General features: G+C 58.4%; 1 protein-coding gene across 4 annotated transcripts; it reads right to left on the bottom strand.

Annotated features, from left to right (window-relative positions):
* Nucleotides 1–765: 765 nt before the first annotated feature.
* On the bottom strand, nucleotides 766–23,527 carry ATP8B2 (ATPase phospholipid transporting 8B2). 4 transcript variants are annotated; one of them, XM_075562506.1, is made up of 28 exons: nucleotides 23,348–23,526; nucleotides 21,098–21,165; nucleotides 18,938–18,996; nucleotides 17,905–18,018; nucleotides 17,696–17,794; nucleotides 17,380–17,441; nucleotides 17,206–17,278; nucleotides 16,858–16,928; nucleotides 16,679–16,758; nucleotides 15,261–15,419; nucleotides 14,966–15,054; nucleotides 12,642–12,838; nucleotides 9,357–9,565; nucleotides 8,148–8,191; nucleotides 7,692–7,857; nucleotides 7,358–7,546; nucleotides 7,129–7,244; nucleotides 6,866–7,030; nucleotides 6,658–6,769; nucleotides 6,438–6,543; nucleotides 6,205–6,349; nucleotides 5,880–6,063; nucleotides 5,568–5,791; nucleotides 5,213–5,296; nucleotides 4,695–4,940; nucleotides 4,440–4,578; nucleotides 2,599–2,729; nucleotides 766–2,433 (listed from the first exon to the last, which is right to left on the bottom strand). In XM_075562506.1, exons 2-28 carry the CDS (start codon nucleotides 21,126–21,128, stop codon nucleotides 2,140–2,142), a joined length of 3,588 nt encoding a protein of 1,195 aa, XP_075418621.1. In that variant the 5' UTR covers nucleotides 21,129–21,165; nucleotides 23,348–23,526; the 3' UTR covers nucleotides 766–2,139. The 4 variants fall into 4 exon arrangements, with proteins under 4 accessions (XP_075418621.1, XP_075418620.1, XP_075418623.1 ...); XM_075562505.1 differs by lacking the exon at nucleotides 23,348–23,526 and adding an exon at nucleotides 20,177–20,362; XM_075562508.1 differs by lacking the exon at nucleotides 17,905–18,018 and having other exon boundaries at nucleotides 23,348–23,527.
* Nucleotides 23,528–24,021: the final 494 nt, after the last annotated feature.

The raw sequence follows: 24,021 nt of genomic DNA, 5'->3' as shown, positions 1-24,021 counted from the left end.
ACATTGCTTCTCCCTGGGCCCAGCGCTAAGCTTGGGCTCTGGCGGGACCCTGGGCTTCATCCGCCAGCTCCCCTTCCTGCACAGGGGAGCTCATTGCTATCTGCCAGCCGTCATCCCTTCAGACTTGAGATTGACTTCCGTGAAAAGGAGCCAGGAAGATGGGAGCCAAGAAAGCAGCCACCAAAAGCAAACTCTGGGTCGGGGAGAAGCCACCCACCCAACAAGTAAACTTAAAAATATTTACCAGGTGCTTTCTCCACCCAGGCCCGCCCGTTTGGCCTAGGTGAGGAAATAGGGGTGGTTGGTATTTGGAAAAGCAATCGGTTCAAGGTCCCAAACATCCATCCAGTCATCAGCTGAACACAAAGTCCCAGTCTGTGACCTGCCTCCCAGCGCCACCCACTGCCCCAGCTTCCAGATGACATGGCCTGGGGAGATAAGCCTGGGGTGGCTGGCTCCCTGCCAGCAGCTTGGGCCCCAGACCGCCCACGCCATTCTGTCTTCACTCTTACCACCAGTCCTGGTTAAACATCAGAAAACAGACAAATTACACACTTTTCAGAAATCACAATTTTATAAAAAGGTCTTTTTCCCCCTCTTTATATCCATAAAATGATATAATTTTTGCAAGTATAGAAATGTGTCATAAATTATACAGAATGTTCCTTAATTACAGCTCAATGCAACTTTGTACTTTCCTCCCTCCCTAAAAAATGAGAGAGAACCAAAAAATAATATGTATATAACTGTATATATATATATATATTTATATAATATAGACAAACCAAATATGAAAAAAAATCATTTCCTCTTTGGTATAAAAATCACTCTCACCTTGAGAGACACACAACATGGACGTGACGTTGGGTTTGTAAACTGAGTGGCCCAAAGGGATTTCCCTGCCAAGACTTCCCCTTCTCCCAGTCCCTCTCTCCCTACCTACCCGGCACTCAGACACCGCCACCCCGGCCCCACCCAGGGTCTCCACAGCAGGCAGTCCTGCTGTGGCCTCCAGCAGACAGGAAAGGCTTCTTCTCAAGGCCGATTTGGCAGCAACTAGGGGGGACTGACACAAGGGGCTCAGACGGAGGGCAGGTAAGGATGGGGTGGGGCTGGGCCACGTGTCCACTGCACATAGGATTGCCAGGGGTAGGAACCAACCCAAGGGCACCGACCAACAACTTGGGAGCCACCCAGGTGAGGGCAGAGCTTCAGGTATGGAGACAGTGGGCAAGCGAGGCCCCAGGCATGCTGCGCCCCCCTACCCCCACCTCCACCCGCTACAGGAAAGGGCTGTCAGGGAGCGCCTACTAAATCTCTTCATTTAGTCTTCATCTAACCTAAAGATAATCCCCTAACCCTGTTCACTGAGAAGGACGGGCCCCAGGCTCCAGTCCCAAACCAGCAGGACTTCCGGAATCCCAGGACTAGGGTGTGTGCGTGCAGTGCGCGGTGGGTGGCATGGCGGGGCACTTTGCTTGGAAGGAGAGGAGCCCTGGTCCCTTAGACTCTCCAGCACCCCCCTGGCCAGCTCAGAGCGCCCTCCTCCTCCTCCCCTTCCCCAGGGCAGGTGAGACACCAAGCACGCACACGCGCGCACACACACACACACACACACACACACACACACGTCATGGAATGGCCTGCTCCGCCTGCCAAATACAAACACGAGGAAACCACGCGGACAGCTACACGGATCAAGGAGAGGCGCACGGCACGGAGGGGCCTGGTGGCCCCCACAGGTTTCTGGCTTCCCGGCATGATACATTCTCAGTTAATTCAGGGGCAGGGCTCGGGGCCGCTCGGGGCCCCTCTGGGGAGTGGGAGTAAAAAAATCCGGAGAGGACAGAGCCCCCTGCAGGCTGCGGGGGAGGGCCAGCCCCAGCCTCAGTTTTTCCTTGTTTCTGGCTCCACACCTGGGTCCCCTGCGGAGGCCGGTTCCCTCAGACCCAGCCCTTAAGTACTCTGCCTTACAAGGGGGGAGTGCAGGTGGGGGTCCTCTGCCACTCGGGTGGGGCCAGCAGGACAGTCTACCAGAGGGACGGGTACACCCAAGCCAGCCAGAGGCGATAAGGACCAGCCATTCTGGGGAGCAGTTCTCTCCCTCGGGGGTGGCTGGCCAGCGTCCCCTCCCTGCCTTCACCCCTTAAGGGGCTTCTCGGCCCCACTGCCGCTGCTGCAGCCGCCAGGGCTGCCGGCACTGTCGCTCTTCTTGCGGCGCAGGCTCTCGATCCAGCTGGAGCTGGAGCGGGTGGTGAAGCTGGAGAGGGCCAGCGAGCTGAGCCGCATGTTTTTGCCGGACATGATGAGCTCGCCGAAGCCCTCCTGGTGGGAGAAGGCATAGCCCGAGCGGCGGGAACCCGTGCGGCCCACTCGCCGCATGCAGCGGTGCAGGGCTTTCTGCTTCTTCCTCACCAGCTGGGTGTAGCGGACCTGCAGGGGGTGGGCGGGAGAGGAGATGTCAGGCAGCCCGCCCAGGACAGCCACAGGCACTATCTCCATGCCCTGCAGTCCCAAGGGGGTGTGGCCCAGAGGCCTGCCTGCCCTGCCATCTGTCTGCAGCATGGCAGCGGGGTGGCGCTCGGGGTGGCTTCTCACCGTGTCTGAGAGATCGGGCTTCAGGTTCAGCTTGAGGAAGCGAAAGGCGAGCACTGGCAGGATGCAGACGGCCGTGGTGAGCACAATGGTGAGCCACACTGTGGGCTGGGCCAGCGTGTTGTGGGCGTTACCTGGGGGCAGGGAGGGTCAGGGGCCTGGAGAAGCACAGCACCACGCCCCCCCCCACTTCCCCATTTTCTATTTCAGGCGGTCTACTTCTTCCACTGAAAAAGAGCCAACCCACCCCGGGCTTCCCCGGCCACGGCGGGCTTTCCTCTCCACCCCACCTCCTCCAGCTCAGGAAACGCCCACCACAACTTCTCTGGGACCCCACATCCAATTTGTCGGCAGGTTGATTGGCTCCAGTTTTAAATCTCTCTGGACTCCCAAGCTCTGCTTCTATTTCAGCCCACCATCCCACTCACCTAGAGTGCTGCCTCACCTCCTGCCCAGCTCCAGTTCCCACGTTTAGCCCCGGCACTCACAGAGCCATCAAACAGTAAGAGCTGCGTTTCAAAACCCTAAAGTGGCGTGACCTCGCTCCTGCTCAAAATACTGAGCTTCAATTCAAAGCGCTCAATGAATTAATTGTTCGTTGTTCACATAGAAGTTGAGATGGAGCATTGTTATGGATAAGACGTCTTACTTACACTGACACACACACACACACACCTTAATCTGACCTAAGATACAAAAAAACTGAAACTCAAACTGAAACTCACCGCAAGCAATCCTAACTCACAGCAACCCTGCTGGGCAGAGAGTTGAGCTGTCTCTGGGTTTCCAAGTCTGCAACACTTTACTGGATTAGAAAGCCTCATTTTTCTCCCAAGAAGCGACTGGTGGCTTTGACCTGTTACCTGGACTTCTTATACTCTGACCTATAAGGACCTAAGTGGTCTTCCCTCCCCTCACCCCCCCCCAAAATACCTCCTCCAGCACTAGTCTTGACCCCAGACCCTCACTGTGGGAACCTCTGTGGCTACTTCCCTGAGGGCCTGCTCCTCCCTTTCCTCCACTCAGAGCCCCCCATCCCTGAAAATGTCCCTTCCTCCAGAGGTCCGCCTGGCCCACTGTGGGTATTCCCAGCCTTTGCACAGTCCTTCCCAGAGCGTGCTGTTTCTGAACCACACCAGTGAGGCAAATCATGTCACCTGACAGGAAATGCAGGTTCTGGGAGGGCGGCACGGACCCATCACTGAGCCCACAGCAGCTGGAGCAGCTGTGGTCACACACGCAGGGCTACCGAGTGAGGGGAGGACACCACTTGAGCAGCAGCGAGACCAGTGAATGCCTCCCACCCGCCCCTGCCCACCCCCACGTCCCCCAGGGGCCAGCCCTGCACTTGCTTCCTTTAGTGGCTTCTCCATTGGCCATCCTTGCAGACACCTCTTTCTGAAGTCATTCTTGAGTGCCATTTCCCCGCAGACCCTTCCCCCCACCCCCACTTCAAGAACAAACCAAACCACTTGGCTACTGTCACACCCAAACCCGAAAGTCCAGCACCAACTCTGACGGTGGCTCTAACAAGCCCCCCACCCCCTAAAACCAGAGGCCTCTAGCTTTTGCACTTGGGGTCCCGCGTCCTGCACCTGCGCCCCTCCCACAGCAACCTCCCCGACGGGGCTCTCCCTGGTGAGCTGGAGCAGCACCCTACCCCAGTCAGCCTCTCTTGGAGCCCTGGCCTATGGCCCTGCTGTCCCCACAGCACCTCGCAGGGTTCTGGCTCCTTAAGAGTGCTGAAGGAAGCACCCGGGCCGTGCTGACTCACTGCCCAGCCCCTCAGACCCATAGGCCTGTGATGGTGCCACCCTGAGGTGGGACGGAGCCGGGCGACTCACCCACAAAGCGGAACTGGTTTGGAAACATGTCAAAGAGCCCCTTGCTGTGCATGGCGAAGAGGATGGCAAAGTAGACGGCAAGGCTGCCCCAGATGAAGAAGTGGTTGATGGCCGTCCAGTAGCCTGTGTCCAGCCCAATCTACAGAGAGGAGGGCAGTGTCCCAGGCTGAAGGGACATCCCCAGCTCTCCACCAACCGAACCGTCTCGGTCATAAGATGGACAGAGTCGCAGCTGCCCCGGGGGCAGGCTCCTACCTGCATGCTAACCACGATGACCAGCGACGTGGCCACGGTGACTGCGAAGGACTGGTAGTCGGCCAGCTGGGAGCCGTCATCCCGGGTGGCCTCGGCGAACACGCCGTAGGGGATGAAGAACATGAGCACAGAGGTGTAGATGCCCTGGGCGATGCAGATGAAGAACTCCCGCTTGTTGAAGAGGAGGTTGAGCTGGCCTGGCTCGTACAGCTTTGGGTACTCCAGGCTCCTCTGCTCAGGCACGTCCTGGGGTGGGGTGGAAGTCAGCCAGAGGGGCGTGGGAACCTCAGAAGCTGCCACTCTGAGGGCGGCCAGCCCAGGGCAGACCCTACCCCTGCTTCCTCCTGTCCAAAATGTTTAGCCTCCAGCCAGCTGCTTCCAAGCAAACCCTCACTGGTAGAGAACATAGCGTCCCAGGGACCACAGGCAGTGGATGGAAGTGTCACCCACCCGTCGCTGTGAGTCCCTCATAGCAACGCCCCCAGGCCACCCCACCGGATCCCTACACTCCCCGCTACCTGATCAAAGACCCCCATGGCCAGGACCGGGAGGGAGGTGTACACGATGTTGTATAGGGTGATGAAATACTGGTCATACACCGTCTGCAGGGAGCACAGGAAGCAAGGGGCATGAGCTCGGGGCACAGGAGATGGGGCTGAGGAGGGAGGGGTGCAGCCTGCCTCCACCACCCATCAGGCAGGGGAGGACAAGCGCTGTGACACACAGGGAGCCCCCAGGAGCCCTCTCAAGTGGCCTCTCACTCCTCCCGTAGCGTTTCTTACAACACATGCACCAGACGGCGTAGCCAGGTCCTGGGGATTCAGCAGTGACCGGGACAAATGCACTCTCTGGCAGACGGGGCGCACTCACTACCTGGGCCGAGAAGCCGCAGAAGAAGCCGAACCAGAAGTGGACCATGGTGAAAGCAAAGTTCTTGTAGAAGAAGTAGCAGAGGAACTTGCACATGCGCAGGTAGGACCAGCGCCCGTGCACCAACAGGAGGCGCTGCAGGAACTTGAACTGGGAGAAGGAGTAGTCCGAGGCCAGGACCGCCTGGATCCCTTCCTGCCCGCTGATGCCCACACCGATGTGTGCCGCTGGAGACACGAGAGAGGAAGAGAGGCTGAACAAGGCCACGCACCCCCGAGTCCCACCGCGCCACGAGACCCCCGCTGGCCCACTCACTTTTGATCATGCTGACGTCATTGGCTCCATCCCCGATGGCCAGAGTCACAGCCTTCTTGTGCTTCTTAACCAACTCCACCACCTGCGCCTTCTGCAAGGGGGTAACCCGGCAGCAGATGACGGCTTTGCAGGCGCAAGCGGTCTCCAGGAATTCCAGCTCCATGTCCGCCTCCAGCGCATGGGCCTGACACAGAGAGCCACAGTTGCCACGAGGGAAGGCCTTGAGTCCCGGCTCTTCCCAAGCCTGAGGGCACAAGGACAGGCGGGGCCACGAGAGCCACGGGGAAGGGAAAGACTGCACCACAGCCGGGGCGGCGCCACGTACCAGGCTGTGGCCGTTGATGACCAGGGCGTACTCCCCAGCAACGGCTTCCAGGACACAGGTGAGCTTGGGAGGGGGTAGCTTCTCCTGGCAGACGAAGCCGTTGCTGACGCCGCGGGATGAGGCCATCATCTTCTCTCGGGCTTTCCTGGGCCGGGGAGACGGAGCACGAAGAGTTTCAGCACAGGGGCGGCCTTCTGAGGGGCGCAGGGGTCCACCCCGGGGCCTCCGCCCACCTGAGCTCCTCCCGAACTTCCAGGACGGTGTGACCAGTGACGATGAACACCTCCGTCATGTCGTCCGTCAGCATCTTGCAGGAATAGCCGATGTTCACAGCCGTCTCTACCAAGACAGAACATGGGAGCTACAGACAGGCACCCGGGGTCAGTTCACTCTGCGGCCAGGGGTCCTAACCTCCAGTCAGGTGCCGCGCACCTGGTCCTGCGGGGCTCTCACCTTGCTTGTCTCCAGTAAGCACCCAAATCTTGATGTTGGCCAGCGTCAGGAGGGCAATGGTCTCTGGGACCCCTTGCTGAAGCTTGTCTTCAATGGCCGTTGCACCCAACAGCTGAAACAGACCCCATGAGGCCCAGGCAAGAGCGTCAGGGGGTGGGAGGGGTGGAGGGAGTCCTCCTTGCCCGCCTTGGCTCAGCCTGCAGCCTACCATCATGTCGTTCTCAACCTCCTCGTAGATGCTGGCCAGCCGGTCCTCCCGGCTGTCCTGGGCCAGGCTGGCCTGCAGCCGTCTCTCAGCCCACTGCTCGTAGTAGTCTTCATCCAGGTCCTTGTAGGCCAGCACCAGGGTCCTCAGCCCCTCCCCCGCATACTCCTGGGGACAGAAGAGGTCACCCTTCTTGGCCTCCCCACCCCCTCTCCCATCCGTGAGAGGAGCCAAACCACGGCAGGCCCTGTGCCGCTCCCACCTACATTCAGATGGTCAGTGGTGGTGGTGAGCAGCTCCTGGTTGGAGGGGTGCAGTCTGTCCAGCAGGATAGTGTCAGCGCCTTTGCAGTACAGCCGGATCTTCCCCTTGGGATTCCGCACTGTGGAAATCCGGGTGGGTGAAGGAACGCCCCGCCCGCCACCAAAGCACCCAAGTTAGTGCTAGGGTCACCCAGCACCGCGCTCAGGGCCCAGGTCCCTGAGCTGGGCTCACCTATGACAGACATGCGCTTGCGGATGTTGTTGAAGTCCAGGATGGCCAGCAGCTGGTAGGTGACGGCCGCCCCCAGCTCGTGGACAGTGATTGTTTTAGGGGTCCGAGCACGGAAAACAAAGCCAAAGTTCCTGGCCGCAGTGACCAGGGCGCCCTCGTCTGGAGACTGCGCTTTGTAGTACAGCTCCCCTGGGTGGAGAGGAGGAACACCCTCGAGGTCAGCAGCCACCCTTCTAAGCGTCGGAAGGCCCCTGCTAGCAGACCAGAGCCAGAGGCCGGGAGGGCGGCCGGCCGGCCGGACTACAAGCACACCTGAGGCAGCCCCTCTGCTCACCTCCACTCTTCTCCTCCGACATGACGGTGTGGCATAGGGACAGGAGGCGGAAGAACTCGTGCGTGTGGGGGTCTCCAATTTTGACAGACTCCAAAAGGCTGGGGTCCCAGAATAAGAACTTCTTGTCAGCCAGTGGGTTGAATGAGAAGTCAATGGGCTCGGGCCTCTGGAACAGGGGAGAGGGCTCTTAGGGTCAGGGGGCCTTCACACTGCATCCTGGGCCAGGGCTGGCTCTCTGCCAACTCACTACTCCCACCACCCCCAAGTCTTCCTCAAGACACTCTTCCTCCACGCAGCGTCCACTGCCTGGCCACGGCGCCCCACCACACCCAGCTCCGAACAGCTGGGACCAGTCAGCACACTCGAAGGTGCTCCGAAAGGGGCATGCTTTCCATCCCGTTTTCCCATGAGCCCTTTGAAGCCCTTCGTGCGACAGGTATGAAAGCTGGACCTTACCTCTCCCAGCTCGGCTTTCTGCCCCAGGACATCGAAGACGTCACCTTCGCAGAGCCGGGACACAGGGGAGAAGCGCGGTCAGGGCGGAGGCGAGAACAGAGACACAGCCACGTCGAAAGCAGACACCCCGACGCCCCGCGGATGGACCCCAAGCCCAGGAGGCAACAGGCACCCTGGATCCTCAGAACCCAGGATCCTGGTCAGGAGAGTGTCATGGTCCCATCCCACCCCGCCCCATCTCTGTCTCCTCCACCCACCCTCACAACCTCGCCCACCCCCCTCCCGGCAGCTCCAGTTCTACGTTCCTCCCCACGGGTCTCTAGGGACCCTCTCCCCCTTTGGGGCCCCACACCACACAAGATAGGGCCTCACACACGGGCTGCAGGGCCCAGGTTAGTACAGGAAGCAGTCCCGGCCCGCACATGCCCTGCCCGCCCCATCCTTCCCGCAGCTCAGCCATGAAACCGCTGCCGAGAGGTCACACTGGCAAGCTCAGGGTCACATTCTAAAGACTCACGGGGCCCTAAGCAGCACCACACGACGGTCTAGTGCTCCACCGGGGCAGCCAAGGTCCAACCTGGCCAAGACACCACCCAGAGCCACTCTCTCAGGACCTCCGTCCGCCGGGGAGCTCCCTACACCTGCAACTGAGCCATCTGTCTCCAGGACCCAAGGAGTTGGGCCACCTAACCACGGCGCATCCACAGAGGGCCAGGAAGTGTTCTCAGTAACTGCTTCCTGACGGGATCCTGAACGGACTCTTCCACAGGCCCTCAAACTCCAGAGGGAAAGAGACCCAGGCCCGTGCTGAGAGTCCCACTCTGCCCCCAAGCAAGAAGCAGCCCTGCCACATGTAACTTAAGGTCATCACCTTCCACACTCAGCCAGTCAAGTGAAAAGGGATGTCATTTGGGGGTGTGGTCTGCCTCTGGCTCATAGATGGATGTTCTGGAAACCCAACCCACTCTCCTCCCTCCTCTCTCTCAACACTCCACTCTTCCCCCTCCCCCCCCCCCCACTGTCCCCATCCTCTAGACATAAACCTGCCATCTCCGGCCTGGCTCTGGCCCACGGGCTTGGGACGTGTCACGCCCCACCCCACGATGGCGTGAACTATCTCCTTAAGGGGTTGTAGTGCAGATCCATCTCCCTGGCTTTGCTCGCCTCGATTCAGGCAGCGCCCCTGCCCCCGACACCCTGAGGTCTTACCATAGCCTCGGCCGCTGATGGAGCACTTGTTGAAGACCATGATGTTCTGCGTGAGGGTGCCCGTCTTATCGGAGAAGATGTACTCCACTTGGCCCAGCTCCTCGTTCAAGGTGGTGGTGCGGGCCTCCGCGGGAGTCCGCTTCCTTGTGCAGAACATCTTCTTGTCCCAGTTGATGAAGTAGCTGTGGCCCAGGCGGATGACCTCCACGCTGCATGGGGGACAGCAGGCAAGGCTTGGGGCAGGAAGGGGAGGAGGGTGCCACCCCCAGGCCCCTCCGCCTGGGGAGAAACGAGACTGGAGCAGACAGCTGGGCGGGAGCCTGGGCGGAGAAGGGGGCAGGGAGCACCTGATGCGGACCACCGAGCGGCGCCCTGCCGTGCAGGTGGCTGGCTGGCCACGGACTCCCCACCATGACCCTCCTGACCCGCACCGCTCCAGACACACAGGTGCAAAGGGCCTGGGCAGGCAGGGTGGACGCACAGGAAGAGGAGGAAGGGGCTGTAGAAAAGGCACTGAACCAGCTCTTACCTCAGGACTACTGAGACAGATACCATGCAGAGAAAAACAAGAGAAAGCGCGAGGGGGTGGGGGGGAGAGAAAAAGAGAGAAATAGTGAGGGGGCTGCTGCCCAAAGGGAAGACACCCACAGAGAGGGCTCCGGAGCCCCTCCGCCAGGGTCCAGCACCAAGGGGGTCCCCGCCTCTGCTGCCTTCAGAGCCCAGATGACTGCAGGATAGCGGGAATAACTGTTCACAAGGGCAGAGGGCTCCAGGCGGGCTCCCTTGCTCAACTTGGCTAATCTTCTTTGGGATATGGCCCGAAACAGCTGAGGGGGGGCGGCAGGGGCTACATGCAGAGCTCTGCTTTCAACTGCGGCTCCTAGAACTGAAATGTCTTCCCGGCGCCCTCCCCACTCAGCTCTTGAATCTCCTCCACCTCTCTCCACACGAGTGACCTTGGTGAGATTTGGGGGTGGGGAGGGAAGCAGCGGGCATCAAGGGAATGTCCATCAAGATGTGGGTGGCCATGCTGTGATGGGATAGGCACCAAGGCCATAAGCAAGACAAAGACCCATAGAAAAGGGGGCAGAACACAAGATACAACTGTGACAACAGATCTGTGTTGTCCTTTCATTTTGAAAGTGTGAGGGGCGATACCAGGAGGGTGGGTGGAAAGGGGGAACCGATTACAAGAATCTACATATACCCTCCTCCCTGGGGGACGGACAACAGAAAAGGAGGTGAAGGGAGACATCGGACAGTGTAAGATATGACAAAATAATAATTTATAAATTATCAAGATTTCATGAGGGAGGGGGGAACAGTAAGAAGGGGGGGAATGAGGAGCTGATGCCAGGGGCTTAAGTGGAGAGCAAATGTTTTGAGAATGATGAGGGTAATGAATGTACAAATGTGCTTTACACAATTGATGTATGTATGGATTGTGATAAGAGTTGTATGAGCCCCTAATACAATGATTTTTTTAATTTAAAAAAGTATGTTTTCCAGTCTGGGACAGCCCCATGAAGAAGGCGGGTCAGGGATTACATTGGGTGTGAGGCACTGAGGCCCCAGGGACCCTGGGTGTGCAGGGTTCACATGGCTGGCAAGGTGCAGTCAGGTCTGACCCCAGAGCCTCCTGGGCTTTGATGTTTGTGGAAGCAGAAGGTCCCTGGTCTTTCTACTGTGAAGCAGCTCAGAGGGTCCCAACCACCAACCAAGCAGTTAGACCAACACTGACGTAAACTCCTAAAGCCACAGGACCTGTTCTGAGCCACAGCCACCTTCGAGAGATGTTTTGGAGACTGTCAATCTTCACAGGTACAGACAACCTCATCTTTTTCCCACGGAGTGGCTGGTGGGTTTGAACTGCCAACCTACAGGCTAGCAGTCCAATGTTTGCAGTCCATGACTCCCACACCAAACTCACTGCCACCAAATCGAGTCCATTCAGACTCATAGGTTTTCAAGACTAATCCTTTAAAGGACCAAGATAGCCTGTTCTTTCTCCCACGGAGCAGCTGGTGGCTTCAAACTGCTGACCTTGCTCTTAGTAGCCCAATGCATAACCCACTACTGCACCAGGCAGGACTAAGCCACAGGCCTTCTACGTCTGCTCTAAAGACTCCATGCAAGTCCCAACAGCTCAGGCCCAGCCCAAGAACTCTTCTTACCAGCTGCTCCCTGCCAGCAGGATGAGGACTGGGGGCTGGGGGAGAGAATGGAGGGTAATTTCGGGAGTGTGAGTTAGCAAAAGGCAAACAGGAAGAGTTCTGAGCCCCTCCAGAGAGCATTTCCGTAAAAATGCTGCAGACTCCCTTATCTCGAGATCAAGGCACCCAGTCGGAAGGGCACTTCTTCCTCCCCTGCAGCCTCACTTCCCCTTCATGCGCGCCAGCCGCCCCGCGAACATTCTAGCGCACCATCCTAAATGCCTCCTGGTTCCCACTCAAGCTCACCCCCCGAGCGGCTCCGGCCTCCTCACGCACTTAAGTAAAGCCTCTCATGTGTGAACATCTAGCTCTGTCTAGCCCGGGGTCAGCTATCTGTGGCTCTTTTGCGACATACAGAACAACTGAAAATGAAAACCTAACTATTGTAGTTTAACGTACGGAATTTTTAAAGGCTACTACTCAGATCATGGTGATTGCATCTGTTTGCAGAAATACATGTAACGGCTCAGGAATAATATTCAAATTGTTGTGAGGGGCAGGATTGATTTCTCCCATCCCAAAAGTTTGCCGACCCCTGGTCTAGCCTCCCGCCAGCCCGTCCCTAGAGCCACGTTGAGGATCTGTCCCCATGGCATTGCTTCGAGCCCTCTCTTCCAGCTCCACTGTCACCCGACCCATCACTCCAAGCTCAGTTCAAGGCCAGGCCCCTCCTCAGCGACATCCTCCCCAATTAACCACGCGGGTAGTCTCTCACACCAGGCGCCCCCCTGTTCTCTCTGACCCGCCTTGTGCCGTCATCTCCCTGGCCCCGCCTGTCTCGGCTCCTGAAGTCAGAGGCCTGCGATGCTGTGTCCCCTGTATATAGGATGCTGTCCCACTCCTGCTTTTGGAGTTTCCCAGTGTCTGGCCTGTCCTTCTGCGAGCCGAAGCTCCTGAAGGGAACAAGGCCCGTTTCTAACACGCTGCTGCCCTACGCGCCACGCACAGCACCCGCCATGCGTCCCTGCACCCCGCACGCACGCCACGCCGCATGAGGAATAAGCCGCTGACATTGCCCAAAGCACCGCCGGGCACTGTGCTGAGAAGCCTGCTGGGCAGAGAATGCGCCTACCTGACGTAGAGGGAGATGGGCACGACGGTGTTGAGGATGATGATGTAGGACCAGAAGGAGAGGAAGCCAGAGAAGAAGGCACTGTCCACCGCCTCGTCCCAGAGCAGGTAGACCTGGAAGCGCATGCCAACCTCGTGCTCCCAGATGGCATTGCCAATGGCCAGGATCACTCCCATGCAGACCAGGAATCCAAAAATCTGGGGAGGAGGGGAGGGAGAGAAGCTCACATTTGGCTGGCCATTCTGGCTCTCAGAACCAAGCGAGGACCCTGCACCCCCCAGAGCTCGACCGCCATGACCCTGACAGCGTGCTCAGAGGGCAAGCGTTCCAAGGGAAGGCCGGCTCGAGTTTGCCACCCAGCACCACATGGCAGCCTTGCTCTCCCGGACACAGCAGAGCAGCTGCCAGTCTAATGTCCTGGCTGCTCAGGAGGCCTTGTAGGCGGCAGGAGGGGGCATTCTGCATCGAGCAGGACAACGAAGCTTGCTATAAACCCCCATTCACCAAAGCTAAGCCTCCCAGAGTCCACAAAAATGCCAGTTTGGTACCTCTTACAATCTCATGCAGGCTGACAGAAGTGTGTGTGTCTGTGTGTGTGTGTGTGTGTGTGTGTGTGTGTGTCTTAAACCCAGGGGAACCCTTTGCACTTGTCTATCGCTGGGCATCCAGAGTTCTGTTAGCCAAGAGAAAACCTCACAACGCATGAAGAAGGCGCCCAAGGCTGACTGGATAACAACAGAAGAGGTTGGGTCGAGCAGCGGGAAAATGTAGGCTAAAATCCCAAAGCAGACGGGTCTGACAGAGATGGTGGAAAGCCCAAGACGGAGGCCCTGAGACAACCTTCGGACCTGGAACGGCACCCCCTGTGGAGATGACCTGCAGCTAAACAAGGGACCACCTACTGCCATTGATCCCCACTCCTGGCGACCCTCAGACACTGCACCTCGGACACAGCCTCGGCTTTCTCCCACAGAGTGGCTCATGGGTTTGAACCACAGACTGCCACTAGCAAGCAATCCAATGCTTAGCCCCTGGTGCCACCAGGGCTCCATAAACAACAGGGGACAGACAGACCTATAGAATGAACCTGTGAGCATTGAGCATCTGAAAGAAACTAATCACAGGAGATCAAGGGGGCAGCCTCTGCCCTAAACACAGCCCAGAGCACAGGAAGGGGCCAGAGGCAGGGAACATGGAAACGGAGCCCAGGGAGGGGCTGGGAGGAGCCGCTGTCACCCTGAGGGGCAAGAAACTACTGTCACCAAACACAGTGGGTGCCCATTGCCCAGGGGGAAGCTCATCTGCTCAGTAAACTTTGACTTAAACCGCCGTAAAACTTTTTAAAAAGAGACATTTGGGTGGTTAACAGTGGGGGCGGTGGGGCGCAAGACCTCTGAATTCCGGACATTTATTTCCAGAGCTGCCTCCAACGTGAGGTGTCCTGGTGGTGGCGGGTTACACGTCGGGCTGCTAACCACAAGTTGAGGAGTTCAACTCCACCAGCCTCTCCTCGGAAGGAAGGTGAGGCTTTCTACTCCCAGAAAGGTTTTCTAGACTTTCAGCCTCAGACACAGGGGCGGTTCTACCATGCCCGGCAGGGTGGCTGGGCGTCGGAGGACCACCAGGGGGCGGTGTGGCCCTTCAGGCAAGACACAACTACCCCTCACTCAGCGCAGGGTTTTGCAAACCTTTTGGAGCAAAGGCGGAAAAACTGCCTCACCACAGAGGCCGGCCCCAGCCTTTGGGAGCTGGCATGTGGGGAGCAGGCAGTAGGCAGTGGGGGGCAGGAGGGGAGAGCACAGGAGGGGAGCCTGACAAGGAGCTCGGATTTCTAGCCAAACAAGAGAAGGATTCAGGAACTGCCAAAGACTCCATGTGAAACTTTCCCTCTGGGATCCTTCACTCTCAGAAGTCTGGGGTGGGGGGGTGGAGTGGAAAGACCCCATAGAGCCACCTTCCAAATGGAAATTTTTCTTTGAATTCCCTCTCTGGCCCGTGAAGGCCTCCTTGTCTCCGGCAAAAGCAAACAGTGGGTCCCGTGCTCAAGAAGCCATCTCCATTGCGGGAATTGAGAGAGAAGGGCAGACTTGTTTTAGCTTCAAGTTGTTGATTCACGTATGATCCTCGGGTTGTGTTCTTTTTTAAATAAAATAACATCTTCCACGTCTAAAAGGAGCCCGAAATAAACACGGCCTTTGGGCGGCAGCGGCCTGCCACAACCTGAGGGCTGACGGCTGGCCAAGAAGACGGAAGCAGAGGGAACCGGCCAGCACGACCGGGGGAAAGCGCAGTGTGGGGCAGGGGCCAGGTATGGAAGGACTCACCCACAGCACCAGGGTGTTCATGAGGCGGTCAATGCTCGTTCTCTTGAACTTCGTCCTGCCGCTATTCTGCATCAGCTTGGTGTCAGGGCCTGGGGAAGAAAGGAAAGGGTTGGGGAAGCCAAATGTAGAAGAATCAGGCCACTGTGTCCGGGCGGCAGGCCATTTAGGTGGGGTGGGGACACTGGCCAACAGTAGGTCTGTCTTCAGAGTCACCACAGGACCCCCTCACACTCTCTATCCATGCAGCCGGCCGCCTCCAGCAGCCGCAGCCGCACCCCAGGCCCTGCCCCCTCACCAGCAAAGATGACCAGGCCGAAGCACCACTCTGTGTTCCTCAGCACGCAGCCCCGCAGCAGCATGTTCTGGTTGCTCAGGGGGAACTTGTCCTCCTTCCAGTACAGGGCCCCACTGAACTTGTCCAGCTTGTTGTTGGGCGGTTCACAGATCACTTCGCCTGCAAGGGAGATGAGAGCAGTCCCTGCTCAAGGTCCCGGAGTCCCTGAGCAGTGCAAACAATTCAGCATTTCATGCTGGCCGGAAGGTTGGCAAGCCCAACTCATTCAGGGGGTGCCTGGGATGACTGGTTATCTTTCTGCTTCCAAAGGGTCACGGCTTTGGGAACCCTCGACACGTACGCACGTGCCCATGGTCGCAACAGTCTCAATGGCGAGGAACACTAACACAAGAGCAGCTCAAGGTCTAGTTCACAACTCGACCCAAAAGACAGAGAGAAAGCAGCTCAGTGAGGGATGGGGTGTGCGGACAGGAAGCCCTCCCACACGCTGCGGGCCACAGTGTGAACTGCAGCAACTTCCTGGGAAAAGGAGGAGACTAGTGTGAACTGTGATCGAGTCAGACCGAGTAACGCCACTTCTAAGGCTCTCTAATGCAGAAATCATAGCACGGATCCCTGAGAATACATATACATTTCTCCTTTGGAACATAGATGTATCCTTTGAAAAGCAGAAGGCTGAAACAAGCGAATGGTCAGGGAACAAATGAATGAATTATGCTACATTGACTCTATCCAACCTTGTTCATTTGTTTTAAAATCTGAGGCCAGTTTCTTTATACAAGGGAGCTTCAAAAAGTCTGTGTGGGGAAAGTCAAAGGAATGGAAAGCCCATGGGATTTTCCTAGCGCCTTCTGAAACCCCCTCATACAGTGGTCTGATACCTGTGGTCCCTCTGACAGGGATCAAAGGCAGACATTGTAGGACGATTGCTACAGTGTAATCCCATTGACTTATGGTTACATGTATTTGTCTACACAGAGAGAGAGAAGGGGACGCCAGTGGGATTTCTTCTGGAGGATGGACCTGGATCTGGAAGGGCAGGAAGGGCTGTTAATATTTTTGTATACTTTTAGTGGGTCCATCCATAAACGAAATGGCCTTACACACACAGTAAGTGGAAGCTGTCCGACATGCAGTTCCCTTGTAATGACCGTCAACCTAGAAGCCAACGGTAACCACTCTGACAGCCCCTCAGCGCCACGTCCAGGTTGCTCAGGAAAAACCTGTTCTTCTTCCATAGAGCATCCCACTGAACCTGTCCAGCTTGTTCTTGGGACACTGACAGGTCCTCCTGCCCACCCCACATTCCAGGACCCTGCATGACCAGAGTCAAAGGAGCCCAAAAGAAAAGGTGCCATTCAAACCCAAACCCAGCCAAGCCCCAACACCTGAAGATTGCTTCCCCAAGGGCGACTCACCGTCAAACTTGGCGAGCTTACTGATGTCCCCCAGTTCCGAAGTGACGGGAATCGCCTGGCGTACTTTCATGTTGGTCTCTCTGGAAAGACAGCGGCCCCGAGCCTCAGCTCCCTTCCCTTCCTCTCGTTCTGCCCAGGGTACCGCATCCCAGGGTACGACACAGACCCACGCCACTTACCCATCGAGCTCTGCTGTTTCTATGTAACACAGCCCATGGGGCTCACTGCTGGACAGCAAGAGGAGGTCCGCCTAGAGAGAGAGGCTGCTGAGGGCGTCCAAGGCCCGCTCTCCACCCCAACCACCTCCATCAAGAGTTCCTCTTCGGCTCAGCACTCTTGGTTTGTGTAGTTCCAAGCCCAAGAATGGGTGCAAAGGGGCCAGTCCCAGGCTTAGCAACATGACCCAGCATCCCCCGAGAAAGAGCATAGCCTAGCCTTCCACGGCACCTAATGAGGGAAAACTCATCTCTTTCTACCAAAGAGGAGCGGCAGCCCCGGAGGCCCTGGTGGGGCACCTTGTCTCTTACCGCCACAAACTGGTTATTTTCAAGCTTGATAATATCACCAACACAGACATTCATCCATTGCTCTTGCTGGAGGCTAGGGCAAGGAGAAGACAGGGAAGAGGCGCTCAGTAGCTGGACAGGCTCCCAGCTCAGCCGATTCTTCCCCAGAGCCCGTAGCCCCCACCAGGCACTCACATTCCATTGATGAGCACCTGAGACTGACGATTATTCACCTGGTTATCACTCTTATGGCGGAACTGGAAGGAAGGACAAGGGGTAATCCGAAAGGTGCCTATGCCCACTCCAGGGCAGGTTAGATGACCGGCAGAACTCAGGTCATTCTGGGATAAGTCTTCTATACACCCGTGCAGACACACTGCTTCCTCCCTGACTGACCCTTGTGGCCACCCTTGCCTGCTAGCAGGTGAAGGATGTCCAGGTCAGCACGGAAACTGCTGGGTGGAGAGTTGGGGGATGGCAAAGTGAAGGGAGAAGACCAAGAACCACTCACGTAGTCATCAGTGGCATCTTTGACAGCTGTGATGGCGAGGACAAGGACCAAAGGCACAATGGTGGTGAACCAGGACAGCGAAGAGATCTGGGGGATCAGCTGAAAGGAGGAAAGAGAAGGCAGGCCTCTGAGGCCTCTCGCTCGGCCCACTTCGTCCCTGGCTTTCTTCACCTCAGCGCGCTACCAGGGGTCTACCATGTGTCACTCACCTGCAGGATGAGAAGGAACAGGAAGTATGTGTTGGCAACTTCCTGAAACTGCTCAAAGAGGTTGACAGGCAGGAAGGTGAGAATGTTGTACTTGGAGGTCTGGATGCAGTTACTCTGTGCGGTGAGAAAGACGCAGAGACAGCCTCAAACCTCACCCCAGAACCAGACGAAGGAGCCCTGGTGGGGTCGTGGCAATGCCATTGGGGTGCCACTGGGGCTTTCTACTCCCCAGAAACTCACAGGGGCAGTTCTACCCTGTCCAGTAGGGTTGCTGTAAGTCAGCATCACTTCCAAGGGCAATGAGTATGCCATCTGGTGGCATTGCCAAGTGAGCATTCAACTGTGAACCACAAGGTCAGTGGTTCGAACCCACCACCTGTCCCTCGGGAGAAAGATGAAGCTGTCTGCACCCATAAAGATTTCCAACCTCTCCCATGATTAAAGGATATTTATAACTAAAAAAGCACACAAGCAAAAAAGGCTTCCAGCCTCAGAAACCCAAAGGGGCAACTCTACTCTTTCCTGTAGGGGTACTATGAATCAAAATGAACTCACTGGCAGTGAGTGTGGTTTATTCTATCTTTCGGAGCCCTTATAGCACTATCAAGTAATTGTTGGACTGCTAAGCACGTGGTCAGAGGTTCAAATACACCATTCGCTCCTCGGGAGAAAGATGAGGTTGTCTGCTCCCGTAAAGATGGATGTCTCAGGAACACTACAGCAGGTTGTGATGCACTGATCAAACAAAAATCGATGACAATGGATTTTTGTTTATCTTCACCCTTTTCCAAAGCTCTGCCCCAATGCAGCACCAGCATGGGGTGGGGGACGGCCGTGGGGGGATCTCCTAGGGTCGAAGTACAAGTATGGTGCTTCTGGGTGCAGGTGGATGCACATGTAGCAGAACCACAGACGGAGGATGGCTCCAGAGGGTCCCCTCCCCTCCCAGTTGGCCTCAGTCTCAACCAGGGATGCCTCCTGCACTGTCCCTCTCTGACCCTGGGGGAGGGAGCAGGTGGCACGCGAAGCTTACCGCATACTGGAATTTCTCATTGTATTCCCGGTCATTGGCCCTCGCCCTCCTTTCTTCTTCTGCAACAGAATGAGGATGCTGTCAGGAGCAGCACCCCGTCCTCTCCCAGGCACGGCCCAGAGGGTCACTGGCCCAGCTTTCACAGGCAGCCTGCCGGCATGGTAGTCACGGGACACAGGTGCTCTCTCCTCACTAACAAGCGGCACGGGCTTCTACAGGAAGCATTTAGTTCCTCACCCAGCCTTTGGGCGCCTCGGCCACTCAGAGTCCTGGGAACCCCAAGTCCTTTTACTGCCATTATTACAACAATCTTCATCATCGCCACGGAGTAAGTGCAGACAGCACCAAGCTTCCTGCCCCACTGGGGGCCAATGAGCATCTAGCATGGTACTGCCTGCCCCTTAACTTGGAGGACAGGGGTGGCAAGGAGGGTCACCATGCCCTGGAGGTACTCTGCGGCAGTATCCTAGCCCCACGTGCAATTGGAACCACCCCCCCAGGAGCCTCTGCTTGTCACATGGCACAAGCAGCAGCTTCTGACTGGTCCACAGTGACATCATCTTTTTCCAAAGCTCATCTTCAAGTAGAAGGGGGGTCAGGGATGTGGGTCATGCAGACGGAGGGCAGAATGGGATGGAATTGAAACAGTTGCTCCCTTACTGTAACCTTCCCTGCACCACAGAGCGGAGACAAGGAGAAGCTCTTCCCCTCAACAGCACTTGTGTCAGATAGACACTGAGCCCCCGCTAGGCCTGCCCTGATACCCTGAACCTCTTTGGTCCTGAAGTGCCAACGCCAAGTTCGAGTCCCACACCAGGAGCATCCTAGGAAGGTTTCCCAGCCCATGTCCAGGGGTCACTGTGACCTCTGACTGGCACAGGAAGGTGCCTTGGTTAGGCAGTAAACCCTTAGCCCTGGAGTGCAGGGTGCCGGTGCTGACCCCTGTCCGTGCCACGCACACCCCAGCCCCCCCGCCCCACCAGAGCACACTGCAGTGGGTGACAAATGCTCTGTCCCACGGAGCACCCCTTCCTGAGTAACCACTCTAGTCCCAGAAACTTCTCCAGCTGCTGAGTTCCCTGAGCAGTGAGCAAAAAACATGCAAAAGGGGGTGGGGGCCCAGACTCCCTGGGTCTGGAAAGGAGATGGGAAAGGTGGGGGAAGGTATAGGGGAAGCGGATTGAGGGGAAGGGGAGGATCAAGGGTGCGGGAGAGCTGTCAGGCACTGTCTCCCGTTACCTGTCCCCCAAGAGGGCTTCTTTCGGCTCCACGAGGGGGGTGCCCCGGCCCGGGCCCACTTCTCGGGCATCTCCTTGGGGACCGTCATGATCCCGGTTTGAGCAGGAGAGGGTGGGCTGTCTGCCTGTCCTTGACCTCAGTGACACCGAGTGAGTAGCCCCCCGGGGAGGCAGAGGGGCTGCGGCCCTGCAGAAGGGAGCCCCGGCCGTGGGACGCGTGCCCCACGGGCAGCCCGGGCCATCCTCGCAACTGCCTGCTCCCAGGCTCAGCGCCCCGCCACTGTCCCCCGCAGGCTCCAGCGATGGCTGAGTGACCGTGGCCCTGGCCCTGGCCCTGGCTGCCGTGCTCACGCACAGGCTGCGCCCCAGCCCTCTCCGCTGCGACTGCAGGGATAGCCGCCTGCCAGCGCCGCGTAGGCGAGAGCCCGCGGAGCCCCGCCTCCCCCGCCCCTCTCCAGGCCCGGCCAATGCGGGCAGCCTGCGTTGTCGGGGGCAACCACTTTCACCCCCCACCCACACACACAGGGGGGAAAAAAAACCCGGGACAGACTTCATTGGATGGAGGAGGAGGAGAGAGGGGCAAGAGTCCGCGGACGCAAGAGAGATGAGGAGAACTGAGGAGGCAGTTCATCACGCTCCCAGGTCAGAGAGTCCGAGGTGCAGGTGCCCCAAGATAAAGGTGGATGTGTGTGTGTGTATGGCCTAGCACCTTAGGGGGGAAGGCGGTGGTGGGGGGGAGTGGGGCGCACAATGGAAACCCCAGAGAAACCCAGTCCCCTCAGCACACGCAGGGACCAGGGGGGCCTCTGGTTCCTAGATTTCCCCATGCCCACTCAGCTCTGACCCTTCCCTTGGCTCTCAGCCTTAAGAACCCTCACGCTCCAAGGGCCCAGGGTCCCCCTCCCTTGCCTGTTCCTCTTACCTGGGGGGCGCTTTTTTGCACACAGTGCCATCTCACCCAGCACGGTTCCAGCAATCCCATGGGTGGCCCTGCAGGAAGGTGACAGACCCATGAGGTCACCCCTCGGAGCCCCCCCTACCCATCTGTTGTTCCCCCAGCCAACCCCACAGCCACAGGCTTCTCTCATTATCCCCAGGAGTCCCGGGGGGAAGTGGGCATTCCCACACACTGCCAGCCATGCCTCTGCCTAGTATTATGGCATATATGGGGTGCTGACCGGCTGTAGACACCAGGACCCCTCAGGAAAAAGGGCAGATGTTAACTGGAGGGACACGACACGGGTCGTGCAGGGACAGTTGGTGCTCCTGTGGACACTCCTGGTGGCAATGAGTAGTGCCTGTGTGTACTAGAAAGCAGCATTTCCCCCAAAGGGTGGGGTTGAGGGACCGGGAGCCAGGAAACACCTGGCAGGGCATCAGGAAACAGGGTGGGCAGACCCCACCCTTTTCTGAAAACTTGCAAATCCTCCTCCCCACCCCCATGGGACTTCCATTACCACCTCCTCCAGGGAAGCTCACTTCAGCAGCATGGCCTTCACTTCCTGCAGAGAATGTCCCCTAACCCTAACCACTTCCTGGGTGGATGGCGGTGGGGGGCGTGCACTACTGGGCAGCCACCCTAGCAGGGAGCTCCTCCTCCAGCCAGTAGGGTACCCAGGGTAGGTTCAGGGAGCACTGGTCAGGCTGGCCTCTGCATCCTGACACCTTCCCGTGTCCTTTCTCTTACTCTGGAAAAAGGTAAAAGCCCTGCCTCCCAAGCCAGGGTCACAGAGGCTCGAGCATGGCAGGAGAAAGTGCTGGGCCAAGCTCTGGGTCCTCTTGTCACCTCCTCTTTGTCTGGCTAGAATGTCTTCCTCTTCCTCCTCCTCCTCCTTCATTCCCTCCCTCCAGTCTACTAGGCGCACCCTGTCAGTCCCAGAGATACGAATTGCCTGTCTGCCCAAACTCTATAATTACAGACTCTGGCCACAGCCCAGTCACCCACACCATGTTCTCCTTTCGCTCACTCGCATTGCCCCTTGAGCCCCAGAGGAGGCAATGTGGAAAGCTTGAAGCCCTTTTGCTCCCTGGCCCTCACCGGCCATGGCAGCCCAGGGTGCCTGGCTCAGGAAGAAATGCCTCATGCCCCGTTTGGAGATGCCAAGGCCTCCTCCAGAGCCCCAGCCAGGGTCTCCACCCAGTCTAGAGGGTGAGTCACGGGAGGGTGGGGTGAGGAATGAGAGGCTAAAGGAGCGGACACAAGGGTGGGCATCACAAGTTCTGTGGCCAGCCCTGACCCCAGGGAGAGTGGGCAAGAAACAGCATCGCCCGCCCCCACCCCCCAAGCCCTAAGCTCTGGTTGGAGCTCTGCGAAGGAGTTCACAAAGGAGCCACACAAGCCTTCAGGAATCTGGACACCGACCAAGAAAGTTGCTGTAGCTCTGAGACCCTGGGGAACCGGAAAACTGCCTTGGACCCAGAAACCTGGTCCCCTCTGGGTAGGGGGGTGAGGGGTGACTGTAACAGGAAAGGAAGGAGGAGACCTGGGAACAGTGACACCACAGCCGCCACCACCACCCCCCACCACACACACACACACATTCTCTTTTCCAGTCTCACACAGTTGGGTTTGCGGAATGGTGGGGCCCATCAGCAGTGTCCACGTAGCCGCCCCAGCTACATTTGGGATAAAAATAGGCAGCCCTGAGAAGCAGGCAATGCCCCACGGAGAAAAGGGCTGGCTGGCTCCTCCTCTGGGCCTGCCTTTGCCTCCCCCGCCCCTCCCCGCGACCCCCAGAGCCTGGCCTCCTCCCAGAGGAGCCGGCTAGGCATTGGCGCAGGGGTCAGGGAAGTGGAAGACAGGACCCTCCCTTTTCTTGGCATCGCCTCCACCCTCAGTGCCAAGGGCAGCGCACCCAGGGCCCCTCCTCCGAGCTCCCACTCCCACGTGGGGGTGGGGGTGTGAAGCCCCTGACACAACTACCACCTCTCCTTGGATGCTCGGTTCCCTCAGCACAGACCCCCAAAAACAAAGCCAACCAGCCCCAAACCCCTTCCCCAGCACGGCGGCCGCAGCCCGCAACTCCTCCCGGCCTTCGCCCACAACTCTCCAGCCGGTGCACCGCCCGCAGCTCCCCGCGCCCCCTCCTCGCCTGCGGCCAGACCCCATCTTCGGGCACCCCAACACCCCTTCGCTCCAATCACGCCGCTCCGGCCCCCGGCCCCGCCTCACCTCAGCGCTCAGCGCCCGGCTCCCCGCCCGGCGGCCCCGGCCTGCCCATGCCGGGGGTGGGGCGGGGGGCGCTCCGCTCGGCTCCCCGCGGGCTCCCGCCCCCCAGCTGCGGCCCGCTCCCCCCGGGGACTCGGCCCGCTACTTTGTGTCAGTTTCGGCCACGGCGGGGCGGAAGTGACGGAGGTGGCGGCCGAGGGCGGGGGGCGGGAGGGGGTTTTGGGGAGGGGTGGGGGAGAGGCGTGGCGGGCGCAGCCATCTTTGTGCGGGGCAGGGGGAGGGTCTTAACCCTTCGGAGGCTGAGCCCGGCCCTCCCTACACGCGACGAGGGGGCTAGATGACTCGGAGATGTCTTTCTTGGGTTTCTGCTTTTATTTATTTGGAAGCGAAGAGACAGGATAGCGCGGCCTTCTCCGCAGGAAGGAGCATCTCCGGGCGGGAGGCCGGGAGGCCGGGAGGTCGGGCAGCGTCGGGGCAGGCTCTCAGCGCGCCCGCGTGGGCTCTCCACGAGGCCCCAGCTCACAACGTCCAACTCCCGGGCCGCCCGCCCGCCCGCCGGCCCCGGCGGGGCTCCCTCCCCACCACGCCCCCGCGGCGGGGGCGGCGGACGTGCTCTAGGCGGTCAGGCGGCCGGAGGTGCAGTCGGAGGTGGGGACCGACCTTTGAAGCAGTGCCCA

The sequence above is a fragment of the Tenrec ecaudatus genome, chromosome 1, assembly GCF_050624435.1.
Source record: "Tenrec ecaudatus isolate mTenEca1 chromosome 1, mTenEca1.hap1, whole genome shotgun sequence".
In the NCBI taxonomy this organism is placed as follows: Eukaryota; Metazoa; Chordata; class Mammalia; order Afrosoricida; family Tenrecidae; genus Tenrec; species Tenrec ecaudatus.
The sequence above is the reverse complement of the archived record's forward strand: the minus strand, read 5'-3'. Positions and strand labels throughout refer to the sequence as shown.

Bases quoted from the DNA above. Each gene is read 5' to 3' on its own strand.
- ATP8B2 (XM_075562505.1), bottom strand. From the start codon at position 20,264: ATGACGGTCCCCAAGGAGATGCCCGAGAAGTGGGCCCGGGCCGGGGCA. The intron at 18,019-18,937 runs GTAAGCTTCGCG...CTCACCGCACAG, and splicing joins ATGAGAAATTCCAGTATGCG to AGTAACTGCATCCAGACCTC. The intron at 7,858-8,147 runs GTAAGGTCCAGC...CCCCTGTTCCAG, and splicing joins AGAAAGCCGAGCTGGGAGAG to AGGCCCGAGCCCATTGACTT.